General features: G+C 44.1%; 1 protein-coding gene and 1 long non-coding RNA gene across 27 annotated transcripts in view; one reads left to right on the top strand and one right to left on the bottom strand.

Annotated features, from left to right (window-relative positions):
- LRRFIP2 (LRR binding FLII interacting protein 2) overlaps window positions 1-10,333 on the bottom strand; it is a 79,920-nt gene extending 69,587 nt beyond the window's left edge. For 12 of the 26 annotated variants that reach the window (XM_072153190.1, XM_072153201.1, XM_072153199.1 and 9 more), the window contains exons 1-2: window positions 10,172-10,333; window positions 4,947-5,090 (exon numbers count right to left, since the gene is read on the bottom strand). In XM_072153190.1, the coding sequence (XP_072009291.1) occupies window positions 4,947-5,036 (90 nt within the window). In that variant the 5' untranslated portion in view covers window positions 5,037-5,090; window positions 10,172-10,333. The remainder of the gene's footprint in view (window positions 1-4,946; window positions 5,091-10,171) is intronic. The other 14 variants (XM_072153205.1, XM_072153200.1, XM_072153214.1 and 11 more) reach the window with 5 other exon arrangements.
- On the top strand, window positions 10,266-17,299 carry LOC140133251 (uncharacterized). Its single transcript, XR_011855855.1, has 3 exons — window positions 10,266-10,622; window positions 16,792-16,833; window positions 17,067-17,299. It is a non-coding gene; the product is annotated as an uncharacterized lncRNA (long non-coding RNA).
- The last annotated feature ends 6,298 nt before the right edge of the window (window positions 17,300-23,597 follow it).

The raw sequence follows: 23,597 nt of genomic DNA, 5'->3' as shown, positions 1-23,597 counted from the left end.
CACTTAACCAAAAAGATTTTATATCTCTCACTGCCTGTCACTCACCCCCCTGCCACTCTCCCTCTAGTATCCCTATCCATCTTACCTCCCACATAAGCGGTCTTATGCTCATTGCCTATAGCAGAGGTGGCCAACCTCCCTTGTATAATTCAGAAAATGGTGGCACACCAAAATTAGTGAAAAAAAGAGATTATTTTATTCCAAGAGTGCTACGTTTCAGCTCCTATATCAGGAGCTTTTCTCAAGGCCAATTTTATAATGTATGAATTAACTAGATAAAGGTTGGTATGGATACCTTTTGAGCTGCTCCAACAGGTAGTGTTGGCAGAATTAGTGAAAGAGACCTGATGACAGGTGTCCTTTAACCCCCTTTCTGCTCTGCGTCCGATATAACGGATGCTGAGCGCAGTAACTTAGCGCTCAGCGACTGTTGCACAATTACGTAAACCGCCCATTTACCGTTTTTCCCTGCGTTATTCCCAGCCCCCCAGTTTTCCCTCCCCCCGAACCACACTTATAAATATGTAGTGATAGTAGAAGTAAGAGTAGTGCACGCGGAGTGCGGATGATGTAGTAGTGCACGCCATATGCAGTGGAGGTTGTAGTGCATGCCATGTGGAGGAGGTAGTAGTGCACGCTTGTTTGGAATACTAAAACTATAAACCTTCTAAAATTCGTAAAAATATGCAAACGTAAAAAAAAAAGGAAATTAAAAAGTAGACAAATAGCAAATGTTTTCTACAAAAAAAAGAATTGTGGTATGACTTTTTGTTTAAAAAAAAAGAACATTTCATAGTTAAAAATTGTCATTTCTTTAAAAAATTGGTGATTTTTTACCCCCCAAAAACTCAACCAATAAGCAAAATTATAATACCAATATAAATTATGTGTCACGAGAAAAAAAATCTCAAAATGAGTTAGATAAGATAAAAAAAAAGATAAAAAAAAAACACACCGGGCTGAGCCTTAACGTACAAACTGGTCCTTAAGGGGTTAAAAAGGAGAATAAAAGCTAATTTTTAAAAGAAAGCTGCTTCAGGATTGAGCAAGGAAAGAAGGAACTGGATACAATTAAAGAGCAGAAGACTTTATAATGGGAATATGTGGGGAAGAAGGCAACAGGTTCCCCTGATAATAAATCTTCCCCACTATGTTTAATGAAATTACTGTATTTTTCGGCCTATAAGGCGCACTTCTAATAAATGCCTGCTAAGACATCAAGGTTCATATATAAGGCGCACTGGAGTATAAGGCGCAGGATCAAATGCAGTACCTAAAAATGTGCACAGTTCAAGCCAGATACACTTCCTGGGAAACTTGTCTTCAGCGTGTCAGAGAGCTCCGTTCTCAGAGGTATGGGCTGCTGGGGGTTAATGCAGGGTGATGCAGCAGGGGTTAAGCGGTCTCCCTCTGCCCCTTCTCCTTCCCTCCTCAGCCAGGGTGTTATTCCTGTGGGGTTCCCTGTGGCTCCTTCTCTTTCCCCTGTTACAGGGCTGTCAGGTATGGGGGATTGGTTACTGATGATGATTGCCTCGTGGTCGGCACTATGGCAGCTCCTGTCTCTCCGGTCTAGGGGAGGGCGGAATGGGCACAATGTTAAATGTGGTGCCAGAGCACTTCAGGAGCTGGGGACCCTGTATACTGTGTGGGAAGGTGCAGGAAATTTCTGGGGATGGAGCTATTAAACACTGGTAAATGTACAGTACATCGTGTCTGTAGTACATTTCTGTATAAGTTCATATACAAGGCGCACTGGCCTATAAAGCGCACCTTTGATTTCTGAGAGAATTAAAGCATTTTTGGTGCGCCTTATAGGCCGAAAAATACGGTACATTCTCTTATAGAAAGTTTCCCCTGTCATGAGACCACAAGTCTTCATAAACAATCAACTCACAAAAGAAAAATGCCCAGAGTCAATTTAGCCAATTAAGAAGCCTTTATAATGTTTTAAGAGGACAAACTATAAAAAAATTCAACTCAAAAATTTGGGCAGAAGTAGCAAACATTTAGGCACACTGGGGCCGATGTACTTCTTGTAGCTAACAATTACATGGTATAAATTTAGACTACACTGTCTCAGCTATTTGCTTTCTATGTAGCCACTGTGAAAACAGCAGAATAATGCAATTTTCAAAGGCATTTTTACAGTTTCAGTGAGTTAAATTATTAGGATTTTCATACGAATTTTACAACATGCTTTCCCTTTTTTACATTAACAGGATAAAAGTAGTGATGGAGACAATGAATAAATACTTTATAAAAGTTCACCATTCATGTAAATCCCCAAATAGAAGGGCTGTTCACAAGGCTGGGCACACAGCAGTGTGGAGGAGGGGGAAGAATGCACTAGGCATTTCTGCTGTCATACAGATAATATATACTGCAGTGAGGCCATAAACCTTCTCTAACCAGAAGAAATGGTTAAAGGGTTTTCCACTGTATAAAAATGCAGCACTGCTGAAAAGGCACAACACAGGGTTATTTGCAGGCATTGAACCAAACCCACTTTTAAAGGAAACCTACTATGAGGAATCTACCATGAGAAGTAGATCTGATGGTAGATTCCTCCTGCCTGGCTCTACCATTTAATAATCCTGGAACCTAACCTAACTTGGTAAAACTTTATTTTAGTAATATGTAAATTAACTGCAAAGGCTACTGGGGCGTGCACTAGCCTTAGCTTCAAGTGCCCGGCCAGGCAAGTACACGCCCCAGTAGCCTCTGCAGTTAATTTACATATTAGAGAGTCAGAATAGATGGCTATCACTGAAAGCTAAAATCAGTGTTAAGCCACATGCACACAACATTTGGCCAGCACTTTGTCCCCTACTTAAGAACACTCGACTTACATACGACCCCTAGTTACAAATGGACCACTGAATGTTGGTAATTTATTGTACTTTAGTCCTAGACTACAATAAACAGCTGTAACAGTTATCACAGGTCTGTAATGAAGCTTCAGTGTTAATCCTGATTCTTATGACAACATTTTTAAAATTGTCACAGAGACCAAAAAAGTTCTGGCTGGGGTTACAATGATAAAATATACAGTTTCGACTTACATACAAATTCAACTTAAGAACAAACCTACAGACCCTATCTTGTATGTAACCCAGGGACTGCCTGTATTGCAATGGACTCACATATGACCGTGATTTCCAGAGCCCTGCGTGTGAGCTGATTGGCCAAACCTGCAAACTCCTCCATGATCCTCACACACTGTGGCCTTTCTGGCAGAATAGATTGTGTGGTTTTAACTTAGTGGGCACTTTTGTTCAACAAAAAGGATTACCGTATATACTCGAGTATATGCCAAGTTTTTCAGCACAAAAAAACAAACTCGGCTTATACTTTGCTTTTTAACTGAATACTCTTTCCGACGTCCCCTTGCAAGTCCTCTTCTTGCTTCTGGCAGCGACAAGTCCGTGCACATATTATGCCATCAGCAGATACTATACCAGAACCAAGAAGAGGACCTGCAGGGAAGGCCATAAGGGTGAGTAGCGTATTTTCTGGACTATAAGACGCATTTTTTTTCCCCAGAAAATGGGGAAAATGCGCTCCACTACTACTCTCAGCCCTCCACTGCTGGAGGACCCCTGCACTCTGCCAGCTCTGCAGTCCTCAGGGCACCGATACAAAGCTTTGTGGCAGAGCAGGGGCAGGAGCGCAGCAGCAGTGGAGAGAGAGGGGGAGGAGAAAATCACTGACTCTGACCAATCCCTGCTCGGCTTGTAAGTAGCCCAGGAGACTCAGAGTGAAGACTGCCGGCAGTGTGTGAGAAGAGGAGCCTTCACAGCTCAGCGCCCAACAGGATCAGATAAGTGATTAGGGCTCCCTTCCCCCAGGTCTCTGCTCTCACACTCTTAAACACAAGTTGCCTGGTATGTAGAGGCTGCTGTCTTGTAAAGGTACCTTACCCCACAGACCAAGCTCTTGTGGCCATTGCACAAGGAGTCATCTCCAGTGTTCCCCCTTTTCCTAATAGATTGTAAGCTCTTGTGACCATTGTACAAGCACTGTCATCTCCTGTGTCCTCTCCTCCTCATAGATTGTAAGCTCTTGTGAGCATTTGTCACATATACTCATACCTATGCAGCCCTGGTAACTCTTGAGACCCAATGACTAAGTGTACACATAATTCTATCCAAAGATAGACAGCGGTGTCCAGGAGAGGAGGAGGGTGGGACCGCTGCTTGTCCCTGCCCCTCTCCAAAGAGGAACATGCATCGCCCAGTTACTTTAATAAATATTTTAGCATACTATTTGGGGAAAAAAACATTTTTTCTTATTTTTCCTCCTCTAAATCCTTGGTGCGTCTTATGGTCCAGTGCGTCTTAAAGTCAGAAAAATACAGTAATAAGTTTATTACATATGTGCTGGGCATGCAGGGAGCAGGCGGGCCGCTCACTGGCGTGAAGGGAGCCGGCTAGCTATATTCTGAGTGGTAGGGAGATGGCTAGCTATATACACAGTGGAGGCTGTGACCAATGCATTTCCCACCCTAGGCTTATACTCGATAGATTTTCCCAGTTTGTGGTAAAACTAGGTACCTCTGCTTATATTCATGTTGCCTTTTACTCAAGTATATATGGTATGCCTACAAAATAAAATTTTTATAAATAATAAAATAAAAAATAATGCAAACTTAAAAGACTTAGTAAATTCCTCAGCATACGCTTCATTTTTCCAGAGAAACATTCAGCCAGGGATGTGACTAAACGATCCTGGTTCTTGGCCCCAAGTAAACAAAGTTGATGAAGTCATGCAATTTGTATGTCTACGTGATCAAAAGCCTATGCTCATACAATTAAAAGGGTGATGGCAAACACTGGTCAATATTTAGTCATAACCCAAATTAACACCACTATGACTTCAAAGCTCATTACAAGTACTTTTTTCATTCAGATGCTATTTTTGCTGCATAATTGTATAGTTAATCCCACCTCTCTTGCTATGTGACTCAAGGCTTCATCTTCTGCAGAGAATCTGTCTTTAATTTGCGTACGTTTCCTTCCAGATCCAGGAGTCCCCATTTTTAATTCTATTCAATTTTTCCGTTTCTTTGTGCCAAATTTACAGCTGCCAGTCTGCAAGAAACAAAACAGTCAATTACAAAGGAAATATATTTACACATAGAAACTTTAAGAACAGACTCAAGCTAACTTGCATCTTAGAAGTGTTGTGGAAGAGTGGGTGAAGAAGGTTGTATCCCAGCAGGTTACTAGAGAAGGACAATACTATCTGAAAGACAGCTGTGCCTCTGCAATAAGATGGGAACATTAAATTTCATAGTGTTGATGACCAAGACTCCCAAAACAGGATAAGATACGGCAGTTTCAGCAGGGCGTGAAGAGACCCTCAATTTAAATCTTCTCCATCTCAGGACATGGGCAGTCACTCAAGTCTCTTTTGAATATGGTGCAGGCCTTTACCAAGCATTGTTTAGTTTGGTTTTCCGTTAGCTTTGCACTTCTTCTGCAAAAACACCAGAACTCTAAGAACCTGCAGCTCCGTCAGGACTGAACAGGTAGTCCTATCTCAGATGCTATGGTATATTCTAAAAACAGAGGTTGCGGAGTCCTGTTCTACGACCCCGGACCATGGCAGGTTTTACCCTTACACATCTGTTTTTGGTATTCTAGAAGTTATGGATAGAGAGGCACATGTGCGGTCAGTCCTCCATTCACCAAAGGACATTATTTACTAGATAATTATTAGAAACAAGATCAAACACACAAATCTATTGTAGCATTGTACCATTAGAACACACACTGAGAAGCATATACAACAAAGGAACCCCTATAAACTCTGCATACATGCTTCTGTTCAGAGTGGGAGGAAAGTATCCGCTACATGGTAACACACACCACTTGCATATAAAATGTGGTTTTGTTGCCCCTGTGACATCGTTTTAAACACCATTGTTGGGAACATGCAAGTGAATATTTGGGCTTTCTGATTTACAAAATACTCACAGCAAGAAAAAAAAAAACCCACATCTATAATTAACATCTATAAAAGTAACACAGGAGGTAAAAACAGGCAGTCATTCTAGCTAGAGAAAGAAGATACTAGACAACCACTTGCAAAACCTCAAAAGATCTCTGAATGTACCAGATTCTGATAAGCTGCATTCACAGTAAAGTTACATGTACACTAATGTTAGTTTTGCTGTTTAGGCACCCTGACACATTCATTTCAATTGACCATGCACATGAATGCGTTTCACTGAACCATGTGGAAAGTGTAGAAGATTAAGAACAGGTCCCATTCCTGCCCCTTTGCGGTGCAGACCTTCCCATAGAAGTCTATGTGAATGGAAAAAAAAGGAATGGAAGACACAATCTGCTTCTCATGCATATACGTAAACAACCCACCCGGACCATGGAGATTTTTGGTTTATTAAGTTCTGAAGCAGCTTACACATGGGCAAGGCATTTGGACATTAACATGAATATTAGGCATTTTCTTTTCAAAGCGTTTTGCTGTATTGCTGTTGGGTATATGATTTTTTTTTTAAGCTTACAAGTTATACAGTTCATAAAGAGCAGTTGTAATAGATGATGTTTATATAAGGAACTGCATATAATGCAAAATCCTAAACTATAAACTGAAATGCCTCTTAAGCTGAAATATGACCCTGTGTGTTGGACTTGGAGCACAGATTTCAGTTCTTACACTACTAATAGTTTAGCTGAGAAAGGAGGGACAGCTTGTAGAGAGTAAATTATATAGATAAGGGAGGAAGATTTCATTCTAAACTCATTCAAAGATAATCACAGAAGTTATTATAGATATTTATCCTGTGCTGTTTCAACACTGGCCGGGTCACTAATAGTTACTGGTACAGAAAGGGTAACATGGGTAATAAAAGCTACAAGTGTTTTTTTGCTCTACATTAGAAATACAGACAGTACCAGCTGCCGGAATTTCTTATTACATTCCTTAAGCCTACGTGTACACAATCCTGTGTTTAAAATACAAACTGGGGGAACGTTTTTTGCCAATCAGGGATGAGAGAGGTGAGCGCTCCTTACCATTCCCATCTCCATAGCAGCTGAGTGGCCACAAATCTGGGCAGAAAAAGGACCTGCTATATAAGAAGTGTTGCGGAAGCACTGCTCGGTCAGACAAGGTGTGCTCACCGCAAAGTGTATAATGTAAGTCAATGGCGGTTGTGAGCTGGCCACATAGTATACAGCAAGCTTAAAGCCAAAATAAACATTCATATGCACATAGCCTAAATGGGTATTCAAAGATATTAATATTGACCACCTATTTTTGGGATATATGCACTCGGGAACTCCTCATGCTATACGCTAAGTGCCACACATAAACAGAATGACCACATCTATATGACTTTACAATATATAGGGATAATGGCAAAGTAAGTATAGCCAGACAAAATACCTTCAATATAATGGATTCCTGCTCAAACAAAACAAAGCGTGCCGCATCACTTCCATAGATGTCACTCTGTCACAGAGTAATGGGACTATACTTTCAGAGTCCATCTGTCACCAAACAAGTCTTTCAGATTGCCATAGTTGTCTGTCCACCTAACATGAAACTTATCATTTAAATCTACCGCCAAAGGAAAACTCCTGTAATCAATGGACTTTCCATTTATAATAATTCTTAATTGTTCCCATAGAACTAGCTACAGTAGGCAGGCAAGACGAATGTTTAACTATTTAAAGGACACCTGTCATCAGGTCTCTGCCACTAGTCCTGTCACCACTACCTGTTGGAGCAGCTCACAAGGATCCCATCCCAGCCTTTATCTAGTTATTTCATACATTAATCATTGTAAAATCATCTATTCTTTATCATGTAAATGAGGCTGGTCACATGGTCAGAGGCAGTGATGTCACCCCTGTTACCCCTCCCCTCTCCTCCCCCTGCTCATGTCTGTGTGTAATGTATAGTAAAGTATTGCTGGTATCTGTGCTGCATCTGCTGACATGCTGCATCCTCCTAATATACAGGTGAGAGGCACAGACATCAGCTACACATGAATCTGACATGTTCTGCTGTAACATGGCTGCAGCCTGGAGCTGCTGTATCTCTCCTAAACACACACACACATGCACACACAGGCTGCAGGGGGTGTGGCCACCAGCACCAGGAAGCACATCATTATACAGCCTCACACCATTATACAGGCTGTCAGTCATGCACTGGGGGTGTGGCTGTGCCTCCCACTCATGAATAAGGTGGACAGCTTGAATATGCTAATGACTCATTGGACATTTCACAGGTCATTTGCATACAGCTTTAGGACCTCATTGCTTAGGTTTACAGGCATGTAGAGAGACAATGAAGGGATAGAGGCAATGCTCTCTAATGGCAGTTTATGAAAATATAATTAGTTTAGGGGGGTTATTTTGCATGACGGGTTCTCTTTAAGGACCTCACCCGTTTTTGTTTTTTCATTTTTCACTCCCCACAATCAAAAAACTATAACTTTTTTTTTTTTTTTTTTTTTTAACAAGTAAAGATCTCTATGACTGCTTGTTTTCTGTGTAGCAAATTGCACTTCATAGTGATGGTATTTATTATTCCATGCCATGTACTGGGAAAATAATTCCAAATGCAGTGTAATTGGTGAAAAAATGCATTTGCGACGTTTTGTCGTGGGTTTGGAATTTACGGCTTTCGCTGTGCGCCACAAATGACATGTCTGTTTTACTCTTTGGGTCGGTACGATCGCGGGGATAACACATTTATATAGGTTTTATAATTTTTTTATTTTTTTTCATATTTTTCAAAATGGCAAAAAGTGCCATTTTCGACTTAGAGCGCTATTTCCGTTAAGGGGTTAAACAGTGAAAAACATTATTATATTTTGATAGATCTGGCATTTTTGGCGATACCCAATGTGTTTGTGGTTTTTACTGTTTATTTGTATTTATATCAGTTCGAGGGGGCAATTTAAATTTTTAGGTTTTTTAAATTATAAATGTAAAACTTTTTTTTAATTTTTACTTTTACTATTTTTAATACTCCCTAGGGTACTTTAACCGTAGGTTGTCCAATTGATCCTACCATATACTGCCATACAGAGATTTTCCTCCTCATTCATTACAATGTGCAAATCGCACATTGTAATCAATCGATTGAAACGAGACAGCCTTGGGTCTGACAAATACAAAAAGATGAACTCAAAACTATTGTAAAAAGTACTACTGGTGAAGGTTTGGCACCGGGTAATACAAACAAGACCAATTCAGTGAGCCAATGACAACATAAAACTCTGCCATAAGATAATTTTTGTTCCTGGGGCTTGTGGGATTACTGCACAGACACGTAACATCCATTCTTTGCGCCGACACCTCTCTGGTGGTCATGCAAGGGCACACTTACTTACCCGGTCCTGTAGCGATCCCCGATCCGGACTGTCCGGCGAGGATAAACTCCGGCGTAATTCCCGAAGATCATGCGTCCGAGGTCCTGCATGTGTCGATTCCCAGCTCAGGTCCGCCAAGAATGCACGTCTTTGCGACACAATTTGAAATGTTAAATCACGCACGTTGTCGGAATCTGTCGGATCATCTGAAAACGTTGGAAAACCCGACGGAAATGCGATCGCAGGACCTTAGTAAATAAGCCACATTATGTCAACAAGAATTCCAAAACAAGGACTAAAAAGGGAAAAAGTATTGTCCCCATCAGCTAAATTGCATAGACTGGGCACAGCTACCAGTACATTATTTGTGCCCCTGACATTCGATGATTACTGCTACATTATCTGTGCCCATGACATGCCAGCTTCTACCAATACAATACTTTGCCCAAGTAATGCCAGCACTACAATATTGGTGCCCCACTGCCGCCACACTCTCTGTGCCCCACTGCCGCCACACTCTCTGTGCCCTTGTCTTGTCAGCTTCTTCCACTGCACTCTCTGTGCCCATGCCAGCATTAGTACTTCATTATGAGCAGTTACTATTCTTGTAGATGAGAACAGTCATTTGCCCTGCTGTGCCTGTCATGTAACTATAGTGCCCCGCAGCAGAGCTCTGTCACACTCCATTGTACTTCCCTGTCTCTCCCAGGATAACCCAATGAGTGTGTAAAGGACACCATGCTGAACGTGCTCCGGTTAGAAGGACAGGGAGGGGTAAAAAGTGTACATGTAAGAGAGGCGTACAGGGCAGCTACCTACCTCCTCACACTCGGTGTCAACCCCGGTATCTCCTATCTCGAGAGGTTTCTCGCTCAACGTCCGGCCGGTGACGTCCGTCACGCATGCGCATCACAGCGACCACAGCCTGCCGCGCCGTGACATCAGAGCGGACGGGATAAGGGAGGGTGAAGAGGGAAGACTTGTCACTGACTGACCAATAGTGATGAGGAAGAGGCTGGAGCACTTCCGGCTCCGCTCCACACACAGAGCAATGTGATGTGATCATGGCAGGGGCACAGTCAGTGCTACTAGGAAGTGGTAGACGTGTAGTCTACTCACAGCTCTGCCCTGGCAGGTGGCGGGTCATGCTGGGCTGAGGTCAGATCTCCTCAGATAATCTCTGATACATCCCTTCAGCTCATCTCATTCCTGGAAAAAAAAACAACCGTGCAACTGACTGTTCTTCACCTTCTCAGGACCTCTGCATGCTGTCAGTGAATGTTTACATCAGATTAATGTAGTGATTAGTGCATGTAGTGCTGTGATGTATCAATGTGGCTTTATTCTTAACACTTTTGATCCTAACCCTTTTCTTACCACTCACTTTCCATTTTTGCAAGCCCATTTTTTTACTTCCTGCTTTCCACAAGCTATTTTGTTCTTTGAGAGGCAGCCACCCAGCACAAGCTAATGGTTGCCAGCGGCTTCCTCTTGTAAACTCAATTGGTGCACGAAAGTGGCCGCCGTGGTCACGTGATGAGTACTGAGCGTTTGCTGCCTGGCAGCCAGGTTCGGCAATTCTGTCACCGAAAGCAACAAAAAAGAGACTTGGAGAGATATCCTCTTCTTTCTCTACGTCAGATTAATAAGTTGTGAAGCATAAAAGGAGCAAAAGAAGGTGGTCGTGTCAGACACCTTCCAGTGAGGAAAGTGCAACATGCAGCTATAGCTCCTCTTGTTGGCATGACAGAGGGTCTCGAACACACTCCATTTTTAACAATTTAAACAAAGCTGCAGCTCCTGGTAGTTTGGCTCGTTTGAGCGACATAACGAACTAAAAGTTCCATGAAGTGTTCACTTCACCATGTATGTCTCCAGACAGAGAACCCCCATAAGAGGTCAATAGGTCTGCTGTGTCTTCTGTGAGGGGGACACTCGGCAAAATACAAATGACCAGTGTAGGGTTAGCAGGAAAATCTACTCCCAATAAACTATTTAACCAGCGCTGGGCCATAGCAGAATCCTCAGACAGAGATTTTGTGTGTCGAGCCTTCAGGACCACGCTAGTGAAGGAGGATGATCTAGTGTTGCTCAATCATATTGGTGTTCCGGACATACAAGAGCTTGTTGCGCCAGATATTGATCCAGCTCTGTTGTCCATTGCTGGAACCTCTAGTACTCCAGATAGTCTGGGCTCAATTTTACGTTACATACAATTTAAGATGATGGACGTGGTCGGTCTCCTGTTATTAATGCTGTCCAAGGCAGAACAGGAGGGCAGCTTAGAGAAAAACGCCCAGAGACTACTAGCCTCCAAGATGGGGCTGCTAAAAGCCATAAGCAAAGCAAGAGGCTCCTCTTCAGCCAGAGGTAGTTCGTACGGGAACCTCCAGAAGAGGTCAAACAGGTAAACTGGCTTATTTGAGTGCCTGGAAGCAGTTCAATTCGGATCGTTGGGTTTCTCAGATCATAAAAAATGGTCTAAATCTGCCTTTGAAAAAATCACCCAACCAGAGGAAAAAACACTGCTTTACCATAAGCAACGAATTGAACAAGGTGCTGGATTCCGCTTTAAAATGGGGAAAAATTTCAAAAAGCAGCAGTAGATCGTAACGGTTGGATAAGCCACATGTTTCCAGTAGTAGAGACAGATGGCTCACGAAAACCGCTGAACAGATTTCAGAAACGGAAAAAGTTAAGAATGGAGAGCATAACAAACCTGAGGCTTTTATTAGAGAAAGTCCTATTTCTAGTAAAAATAGACCTAAAAGATGCTTTCCACACAATCTCAATTGCCCCAAAACACAGAAGGCTACCATATATACTCGAGTATAAGCCTAGTTTTTCAGCACAAAAAAAAAACCCAAACTCGGCTTATACTCAAGTAAAAAAATATATCAAAACTCACCTTTCTGGCTTCCCCCGCTGCTGGCTATATACTGGGGCAGGGAGCTGGCTATATACTGGGGCAGGGGGTTGGCTATATACTGGGGCATATGGGCTGGCAGGCTATATACTGGGGGGCAGCTGCTGGCTATATACTATGGGGCAGGGTCGGGCAGGCTATATACTGGGGAAGCTGTGACCAATGCATTTCCCACCCTCGGATTATACTCAAGTGAATAGGTTTTCCCATGTTTTTGTGGTAAAATTAGGGGCCTCGGCTTATACTTGGGTCGGCTTATACTCGAGTATATACAGCCGTATATACTTGAGTATAACCCGACCCGAGTGTAAGCCAAAACCCCTAATTTTACCACCAAAAACCGGGAAAACCTATTGACTCGAGTATAAGCCAAGGGTGGGAAATGGATTGGTCACAGACACCTCCCCCCAGTATATAGCCAGCCAGCCCCCTATAGTATACAGCCTGCCCCCAGTAGTATACAGCACTGCCCAGCATTAAAAAAAATAATAAATAATACTCACCCTCCGGTGGCCCGATCTGCAGCGCTGCTCCCCCGATGTTCGCACGGCTCGTCTTCTGGCTTCCGCGCCAGTTTTCTGTACATCGCGCCATTGCTCTCTCCCGGGCGGCGCCTAGTATGACGTCAGCAGCGGCGCCCGGGACAGAGCAATGGCGGCGTCCAGCGCGATGTACAGGGGACAGGCGCGGAAGCCAGAAGAGGACACGTGCGGACATCGGGGGAGCAGCGCTGCACACAGGGCCACCGGAGGGTAAGTATATGAGTTTATTATTTTTAAAGTGTTTTTTACTTATTTTGTGACTCGTGTATAAGCCGAGTGGACGTTTTATACATGAGTATATACTGTACTTCAATTCTCTTGGACAGACAACGTCTATCACTGGAATGTGATTGTGTTCGGCCTCTTGAACACTCCATATATATTTACACGAGTGTTAAAACCTATCATAACACACTTGAGATCTTGAGATTAAAGGGTTTTTCCCACAAATCAAAGTTGATTTAGTCCTTTCGCCACCCTATGGTTAAATAATTCTATTGCTTTCAGGATAAAGGAGTTGTGGAACCTCGTGATACGGCAACACACTTAGTGGCACTGACTTATGTTGCTCTGTTGCTGCAGTAGTGTGTCGTATAGTGGGAGGATGCCGTTCACCACTATGGCGTCAAATATGCTAAGGCATCTGATTTGCCAAACTTCTTATAGCGGATGACCTTGTTTTTTTTTTTACTATTTAAGCCTCCTTCCCAACAGACAACCACCTACAACAATATGCTCGCCATCATTGTTTCCTAAAAAATTTTTAATAATATGGTGGAGATTTGAAATGACCTCAGCTTCCTCAACAAGTGCAACCTGGTCTTCGCTTTGCTGCATATCCAATCAATGTTGATCCTCCATTAACCCCTTCCCGACGCGCCGTACTAGTACGGGCCGAGCCCTCTCCATAGCCGGTAAGTCTTTGCTGCATATTTCAGCAAAGGCTTACCGGTAACACCCGCGATCGGTGCTAGCAAAGTCGAAAATGGCATTTTTTTGCCATTTTGAAAAATATAAAAAAATTAATAAAAAGTGATCAAAAGATCGCACAGTCCCAAAAATTATAGTAATGAAAACGCCATCAATATTCGCAAAAAATGACACTATCCACAGCTCTGTACACCAAAGTATGAAAAAGTTATTGGCCCCAGAAGATGGCAAAATAAAAAAAAAATATTTTGTACAGGAGGTTTTAATTTTTTTAAATGTATGAAAACATTATAAAACCTATACAAATTTGGTATCCACGTGATCGTACCGACCCAAAGAATAAAGTAGACAAGTCATTTGGGACGCAGAGTGAAAGCTGTAAAATCCAAGGCCACAAGAAAACGTCACAAATGTGGTTTTTCACCATTTTCACTGCATTTGTAATTTTTTTCCCGCTTCCCAGTACACGCCATGGAATATTAAATACCGCCACTATGAAGTGCAATTTGTTACGCAGAAAATAAGCCATAACATAGCTCTTTATGTGGAAAAATAAAAAAGTTATAGATTTTTGAAGTTGGTGAGTGAAAAATGGAAGTGAAAAAACTAAAAAAGGCCAAGTCGTTAAGGGGTTAAAGCCTGTTCTAAATGTACAGTCATGGCCATAAATTTTGAGAGTGACACAAATATTATATTTTCACATGATCTGTTGTCCTCTGGTTTTTATGTGTGTTTGTCAGGTGTTTTTATTACATACAGAAATAATGAGTGCAATCATATTATGAGTAACAAAAGCTTTTATTGTAGAGATGTAGGGGAGACAAGGAGAGACAAAAGAGCGCTCCTATCGTGTGTTACCCTCGTTATATTTGGATTTATTGTGATGTAGTGATACACTCACCTTTTGGAGTTGTGCAGGTAGGGCACAACTCCTATTGATGCTTGGTATGAGACTCAATGCCGCTGCCTCGTTCCGCTGCTGGCTCCCCAAAGGTCCATATGCAGTAACTTGAAGAATAAACGAATAGCATCCAGGAAGGGTGCGTTGCTCTCCTATTTGGAACGATTGTAAAGGAATCGGCGCTGGCTTGCTCAAAAAGGAAGGTTTTTTAGAAAAAGTTTCTTTTATTTAAGCCAATTATGGCAATAAAATATAAAAGAATTAAAACAATAAAAGGAATGACGCTCTCTGCACAAGCGCGAAATGCGTCTTTCCTTTTATTGTTTTAATTGTTTTCCAGGTGTTCCAAACAATCAAAAAGGGGATTCCTCTGATTCCACTCCCTGTACCTTTTCACAGAATATCAGTCTGTCTCTGATGTTTTTTTTCTGGAGAGAAGTGGCTTCTTTGCTGCCCTCCTTGATACCAGGTCTTGCTTCAAGAGTCTCTGCCTCACAGTGCATGCAGATGCACTCACACCTGCCTGATGCCATTCCTGGGCAAGCTCTGCACTGCTGGTAGCCCGATCCCGAAGCTGAAACCAGACAGTCCTGGCGCTTGCTGGTCTTACTTGGGTGCCCTGGAGCCTTTTTTGGCAACAATGGAACCTCTCTCCTTGAATTCCTTGATGATGCGATTGATTGTTGACTGAGGTGCAATCTTCCTAGCTGCGATACTCTTCCCTGTTAGGCCAGTTTTGTGCAGTGCAATGATGACTGCATGTGTTTCTTTAGAGATAACCATGGTTAACAGGAGAGAAACAATGATGCCAGCCTCCTTTTAAAGTATCCAGTGGTGCGATTCTTACTAATTAATGACAGATTGATCTCCAGCCCTGTCCTCAACACCCACACCTGTGTTAATGGAGCTATAACTGAAAGGATGTTAGCTGCTCCTTTTAAGGCAGGCCTGAAATGAAGTTGAAATGTGTTTTGGGGGAAAAAGTTCATTTTCTAGGCAAATATTGACTTTGCAATTAATTGCTTTTAAGCTGATCACTCTTTATAACATTCTAGAGTATATGCACATTGCCATTATAAAACCTGATGCAGTAAACTTTGTAAAAATTAACATTTGTATCATTCTCAAAACTTATGGCCATGACTGTACACCCCCAAGTAATTGCAGCTGTTTTGTTGCTCTTTGGATTTATAACCATCTCATTGGTATTTTCTGAATTGATAACTAGGTTGTTGCTTTCACTCCAACAAAGTTGCCGACATTTCAGCATTTCGTGATCCAACCAGCGTTTCATCCAAAAAAATTTTCAGGTGGCAGGAGATATCTGAAGTCCGATGTGTAGAGAGTGAAGAGAAAGGTGGACAATAGGGCCCCTTGTGTTGCTCCCCTGTTGTTAATGACTGTGTTGGAGCGGTTGTTTTTTATTTGGACATACTGCAGTCGGTTTCTCAGGTAGTCATAGGTCCAGTTGGTTAGAGTGGTTACAGTTTGCAGTATCTTCATTTTTTTTCTCTCAGGCGATCTGATTCTATTCTATTAAAGGCACTGGAAAAATTGAAGTACATAATTTTGACTGAGGTTCGTCTGCGCTCAAGGTGAGAATAAGTCCTATGTAGCAGAAACAACACTGCATTGTCCACGCCTATTCTAACATTGTAGGCAAACTGGAGCAGGTGTAGACTCTCCTTTACCTCCCTTTTTAGGTGCTTAATCAGGACCCTTTCTAATGACTTCATTATGTGTGATCAAAGGTTACTTTATGTGAGATCAAAGGTTACTTTACTTGCCATTCTAAGGATGTAATTTATACCATTAAGTGTCCTTGCGGTCTCCTATACGTTGGAGAGACACGCCAGCATGTAGGTGATCGCATAGGACAACACAAATCCACCATTAGGAGGGAAAACCTGCTGTTACCAGTACCGGCACATTTTAAGAAATGTAATCATTCCTTACCACAATTAAAATACCAGGTTATTGATAAAATCAACCCCCCAAGAAGAGGTGGAAATGTCACCAAAATGCTTTTACAGAAAGAGGCATTCTGGATACACGAGTTGAAAACCCTCGAACCATATGGCCTTAACAGGGATTATGAAATTTGTCATTTCTAAACTGATTCCATATTATTTTATTACAGACACAGAATGTTTGAGCTTCACTGATTGGGGGAGAAGATTTGGTATGAAATACATCGATTAAATTGTCTCTATATATAACTATGTCCTTAATATCAAACCATACTAACCAAAACATAATTGTATGATTTGCCAATAACATTTAACCTCTTGAAGTTTTTGAATGTCCGCTGTCTCTCAATCTCTTCTTCCTTACATATTTCTTTACAAGTCATCGACTAATACTCATGTTATTTTCAATATATAGAAAAGCATATTTTTGTTATGTACTTACCAGCGAAGATCACTTTGTATACCTCACTGGTTTTCTAACGGAGATGGGCTCGATGAACGTATCACGGAAGACGAATCACATGACAGAATCACGTGACGGATGTTTGATCACAAGACCCGGAAACCACATGACAGATGACGCAGTGAATGACGTGTCATTCATTCATTGGACATTTATTTTCTTTATATAGTTTGATAGAACGCTAGCAAAACAGCTGATGAAGGCTCGGGAAGAGCCGAAAAACGCGTTTGCGTTACTCTTTGTTTATATTTGAAAAATTTATTCAATTAAAAACCCTTTTTCGACTTACCTCGAAGTGCCGGGACCTTTACTTCATTTTCATTATGTGTGATGTTAGAGTGATCGCTCTTTAGTCGTTTCGGCAAGTTGGTTTCTTGATTTTGTTCAGTGTTCTGATGTATAAGGTTTTCCAGACCACTGGTACCCGTGCCTGTCTTAAGCTGACAAGAAAAAGTTCTAGCACCTCCTTAAACAGCTCCTTAGCACAAGTTTTAAGTAGGCGTGGTCATATATTTTCTGGTCCACTAGCTTTGTTAACTTTGAAGGGCCCTCATTATGTCTAGTACCTCCCCTGTGCATACTATTAGTACCTCCCCTTTGGGTTCACTTGACTCCTTTTCAGTTCTGGAATCTCTTATTCCAGTGCTTGCATTGTCCTGGTGACATTCCGAGAATGTTTGTTTTTTGCGTAGCCCCATTATTTTCTTGTGTCCTGTCCACACCACCTTAAAGGAAACCTACCACTTGAAGTGGCAGGTTTCAGATGGAAATACCGAGCACCAGCTCAGGGTGAGCTGGTGCCGGAGCTTATTTTTGTTAGTGTTTTAAACTGCTGTATTGCGGTTTAAAACACTTTTTAAACTTTATAGCCGGCGCAGGGAGGTATGCGCTCGGTGCTTACCATGCGCGCGGCTCTCCTTCACTCCTTCACCTCCCTGCGCAATACAGCGGTTTATAACACTAACAAAAATAAGCTCCGGCACCAGCTCACCCTGAGCTGGTTCTCGGTATTTCCATCTGAAACCTGCCACTTCAAGTGGTAGGTTTCCTTTAAAGGGTTATTACCACAAAGACAAGCATTTCACAGATATAAGTCCAACCTGTCTCTATCAGTCCTGGTGTACTCAATTTCAGTTGCCCCTAGACACGACCCTGTAACTTCTGAGTTGGGTAGCCACCAGCTTGGATTCCTGTGTGACAGAGGGGAGCTGAGATTTCTGTGTCTTTCTGCTCTGTGCCTGTAGCCACGCCCCCTGCCGTGCCTGCACAGAGCTCACAGACAATCACTTCCTGCCAGCACATCCTATGGAGAGAGAAGGTGCAAACTACAAGGAGATAAGTGATCCAGGGGAAGGGTGAGAACAGAGATTTAGCAGTGCTGACAGTGTAAAAGTCTGTCAGCCTCTGTCTGTCATGCCTCTGTGTAATAGGTATCTCATGCACCTCTCACCTGTCTCGTCTTTCTATGTGTCAGTGTGTAAGTACTATGTCAGAAGCCATATATTGGCCATATGAATTAATTAATTGGGTCAATTAATTATAAAATATCCATTAATTATTGAATATGCTGTCCCCCCATTAATTATTTCACGTGCTGCTCCACACCATTCTTTCATATGTTGCCCCTCCAAAATCAATTATTTCATATGCTGCCCCTCCACCATTAATTATTTCCTATGCTGCCGCCTCACCATTAATTATTTCCTATGATTCCCATCATAATAAATTATTACCTATGTTGCCCCTCCATCTTTATTTCCTATGCTGCCCCCCACCATTAATTATTTCGTATGCTGCCCCTCATAATTATTTCCTATGCTGCCCCCCACTATTAATTATTTCCTATGCTGTCCCTCATAATTAATTATTTCCTATGCTGCCCCTCCACCATTAATTATTTCCTATGCTGACCCCCACCATTAATTATTTCCTATGCTGCCCCTCAAACATTATTTCCTATGCTGCTTCTCCACCATTATTTGCTATGCTGCCCCCCACCATTAATTATTTCCTATGCTGCCCCACATAATTAATTATTTCCTATGCTGCCCCTACCATTAATTATTTCCTATGCTGCCCCTTATAGCTAATTATTTCCTATTTTCCCTCCACCATTAATTATTTCATATGCTGCCCCTCTACCATTAATTATTTCCTATGCTGCCCCTCCACCATTAATTATTTTCTCTGCTGCCCCTCCACCATTAATTATTTCCTATGCTGCCCCTCCACCATTAATTATTTCCTATGCACCCCCCCACCATTAATTATTTCCTATGCTGCCCCTCCACCATTATTTCATATGCTGCCCCTTGTAATTATTTCCTATGCTGTCCCCCACCATTATTTATTTCCTATGCTGCCTCTCATAATTAAGTATTTTCTATGTTCCCTCCACCATTAATTATTTCATATGCTGCCCCGCTACCATACCTTATTTCCTATGCTGCCCCTCCACCATTAATTATTTCCTATGCTGCCCTTCCACCATTAATTATTTTTTATTCTGCCCCTCATAATTAATCATTTCCTATACTGCCCCTCCACCATTATTTCATATGCTGCCCCTTTACCATTACTTATTTCCAATGCTGCCCCTAAACTTAATTATTTCCTATGCTGCCCCTCCACCATTAATTATTTCCTATGCTGCCCTTCCACCATTAATTATGTCACGGGTGCTCCCTGTCTCAGATCGCGGGCGCATCCGTGCTCCTCCTTGTGCCCCCGCTGCTGCCCGGTATCACTTACCTCTCCCGGCTCCTGCTCTTCCCCGGACTGCCGGGGACGCGCAAGCGGCTCCTGCCGAAAATTTAAAGGGCCAGTGCACAACTAATTGGTGCACAGCCTGAACACCTCACCTTTAAGAATCCTGCCTCTTCCTGTGTTCCCTGCCAGATCTTTATGCCTCACAGCCTAAGAGAAATCTTCCTGGTGATTATTCCTGCGTTCCTGTGTATTCCTGCGTTCCTGTGTATTCCTGTGTTCCTGTGTATTCCTGCGTTCCTGTGTATTCCTGCGTTCCTGTGTGTCTCCGCTCCCGAGTCCTGTGTAGCCGTGTTACCCGAGTTCCTCCGTGTTGCTGTGTTCCGTGTGCCTGCGTTCCCATTCCCACCTGCTTGGACCTCCCGTTGCTGACCCTGGATTTGGACTTGACCTCGCATCTCTGCCGCCTGACCTGACCTGACTGCTAAGGTACCTCGACCTCGGCTGCCACTGCAGGCTGGTCGCACCTGGGAACGACCTGGTGGTATCCTGCCGCAGCAAGTCCAACCCGCTTTGCGGCGGGCTCTGGTGAAAACCAGGTGCCACTTGGATTCCGGTCCCAGGTGTCGGCTAGTTCCATCTCCCGCGGTGGTCCACAGGATCCACTGATCCTGACAGTAAGATCCGGCTATGGATCCCGCCGAGGCTCCTCCTCCCAGTCAGCCTGATCTCGCCACCATCGTGATCCACCAGTCCCGGCAGATTGCAGCACAGCGGAATCAGCTAGAGCAAGTCACCGCCATGCTACAACAGCTACTAGCTACCCAACATCAGCAACAGTCTCCTGAAGCGGCCGCTGCAACTCCTGCTACCCCGGCTTATCTTCCTGCTGCTGAACCCAGGCTATGCCTCTCTTTTCCCGGCAAGTATGATGGAGATCCCAAGATGTGCAGGGGCTTCATAACCCAGTGCTCCTTGCACATAGAACTCATGCCGTCGCAAATTGCCACAGAGCGGTCCAAGGTGGCATTTGTCCTCAGCCTTCTTTCCGGGAAAGCCCTGGCCTGGGCTACTCCGCTTTGGGATAGAGATGACCAGGTTATGTCTAGCCTCACCGCGTTTCTGTCAGAGTTCCAGTCAGTCTTCGAGGAACCAGCACGAGCCTCCTCTGCGGAGTCTGCATTGTTGAACCTGCGTCAGGGCAACTCATCTGTGGGAGAGTACGCAGTTCAATTCTGCACCCCGGCTTCCGAACTTGCTTGGAACGATGCAGCCCTCATCGCTACATTTAAGAAAGGGCTCTCTGAGCAGGTCAAGGACGCACTGGCAGCTCGGGAACTTCCATCTACCTGAGTGGCCTCATCACCTTGGCCACTCAAATTGACGTTCGGTTTAAGGAGCGCACTGAAGAACTATGCTCCGAGTATCCCCAAGGCCGTGTTAGACGCCTTCCTCGCCTGGCACCAGTTCCAAAGGCCGCTCCAGCCCCCGCCAGAATCTTCTGCTGAGGAACCCATGCAGGTTGACCGAACCCGGCTCACTCTACAAGAGCGTTCCAGACGACATCTGGAGAACTTGTGCATGTATTGTGCCAGCCCACAGCACTTTGTCGGGACTTGTCCTGTACGTCCCCAACGCCCGGGAAACGCCAGCACCTAGGCTTCTCAGGAGAAGCGTCCCTAGGTGTGAATAAAGCTTCTCCACGCCTGATTCTCCCCGTGCTCCTCAGCATTGGCACCGTTACTCCGGTCCAGGTTTCCGCTTTCCTGGATTCGGGCTCCACAGCGAACTTTGTAGATATTGCACTGGTCGCTCAGCATCACTTCCCGGTGGTTCGTCTTAAAAAGCCCTTGTCCATTGCCTCAGTCAGTGGCCAGATTCTCTCCGTTTCTCTCTCTCTCTGGTTTCGCACTGAACCCCTGCTCCTTCAAGTTGGTGCATTACATAAAGAGAGACTCTCCTTTTTTGTTCTGCCACAGTGCACTTCCACTCTCCTGCTGGGTCTCCCCTGGTTGCAGCATCATGCCCCTGTTCTGGACTGGTCTTCTGGGGAGATTCTCCGTTGGGGTCCGGATTTTTCCTCACGCTGCATGACGGTTCCACATCCGCTCCCTGTCAGGACTGCTACCTTGTCTCCCAAGCCTCTGGAGGGACTTCCAGCTCCGTACCGGGACTTTGCAGATGTTTTTTTTCTAAAAAACAAGCCTAGACCCTTCCTCCATATCGTCCCTATGATTGCCCCATTGACCTGCTGCCTGGATCTTCTCCACCACGGGGTCGGGTGTATCCGCTCTCAGTTCCTGAGACTGCCGCTATGTCGGAATATGTTAAGGAAAATCTGCAAAGAGGTTTCATCCGCAAATCCTCCTCACCAGCTGGCGCTGGTTTCTTTTTTGTCACTAAAAAGGATGGCTCTCTCCGCCCCTGTATAGACTATCGCGGTCTTAACAAGGTCAACGTTAAGAATCGCTATCACGGAGCTATTTGATCGTCTGCGGGGTGCAAGAATTTTTTCCAAATTGTATCTTCGTGGGGCCTACAACCTCATCCACATCAGGAAGGGTGACGAGTGGAAGACCGCCTTTAACACCTGTGATGGGCATTTTGAATATCTAGTTATGCCCTTCGGACTTTGTAATTTGCCAGCTGTTTTCCAGGAATTTGTGAATGATATTTTCCGGGACTTATTGTACAGTTGTGTTGTGGTTTACCTGGATGACATCCTTGTGTATTCTGCCGATCTGGAGTCCCACCAGTCTCATGTACGGCAAGTTCTCAGCTGGCTGAGGATGAACCACCTCTATGCCAAGCTGGAGAAGTGCCAGTTTCATCAGAAGAGCCTTCCATTCCTCGGCTACATAATTTCTGATAAAGGTTTGCAGATGGATCCTGCCAAGTTATCTGCGGTTCTTCAGTGGCCACGCCCAGTGGGACTGTGAGCTATACAAAGATTTCTGGGCTTTGCTAATTATTATAGACAATTTATCCCACATTTCTCATCTTTGGTCACGCCGATGGTGGCACTTCCGAAAAAGGGTGCTAATCCCCGTGTCTGGCCACCAGCGGGAGAAGAATCCTTCACAAAATTAAAAACTGCTTTTTCCTTAGCTTCAGTCCTTACCCGACTGGATCCTGAAAAGCCGTTCCTGGTGGAGGTTGATGCCTCCTCCGTTGGCGCTGGGGCAGTCCTTACCCAGAAGGGTCCCAAGGGACGAACACTCACTTGTGGTTTCAGCATTTTCACGGACCACAAAAACCTTCAGTATCTACAGACGGCTCAGCGTTTGAATCCACGTCAAGCCCGGTGGTCCCTCTTCTTTTCTCGCTTTGACTTCCGAATCTATTTTCGTCCTGCAGAGAAAAACATCAAGGCTGACGCCTTGTCCCGTGCTTCTGATATTATGGGGGAGGACTCTGCTCCGAGGCATATTGTTCCTCCAGAGAGACTTGTGCTTGCCGCGCCGGTGGACCTCCGGCAGCTGCCTCCCGGCAAGGATTATGTGCGACCTGGTCTCCGAAAGAGGATCCTGACCTGGGGACATTCTTCTCGTGTGCAGGGGCGCACCTGCCATGAGGCGAGTTGAGATTCTCGCCTCAGGCGGCACGCCTCCTGCTAGATGAGGGGGCGGCGTCAGGCTCCCGTCTGCCGGCATGTCCTCCGGCCGGCACATGGACCTGACCATAGTAGCAGCGAACCGCCCGCTGGACGGCACACTTCCACGCCCATCTCATCCACCCGCCTGCACATCGCCCCGCGGCCCGCCCATCACAATTACCAGCATGCCGGCACTTCCCCCCCGCGCACCA

Source organism: Engystomops pustulosus, chromosome 5 (assembly GCF_040894005.1).
Source record: "Engystomops pustulosus chromosome 5, aEngPut4.maternal, whole genome shotgun sequence".
Lineage (NCBI taxonomy): Eukaryota > Metazoa > Chordata > Amphibia > Anura > Leptodactylidae > Engystomops > Engystomops pustulosus.
Note: the sequence above shows the minus strand (reverse complement) of the source record. Positions and strands in the feature narration are given on the sequence as shown.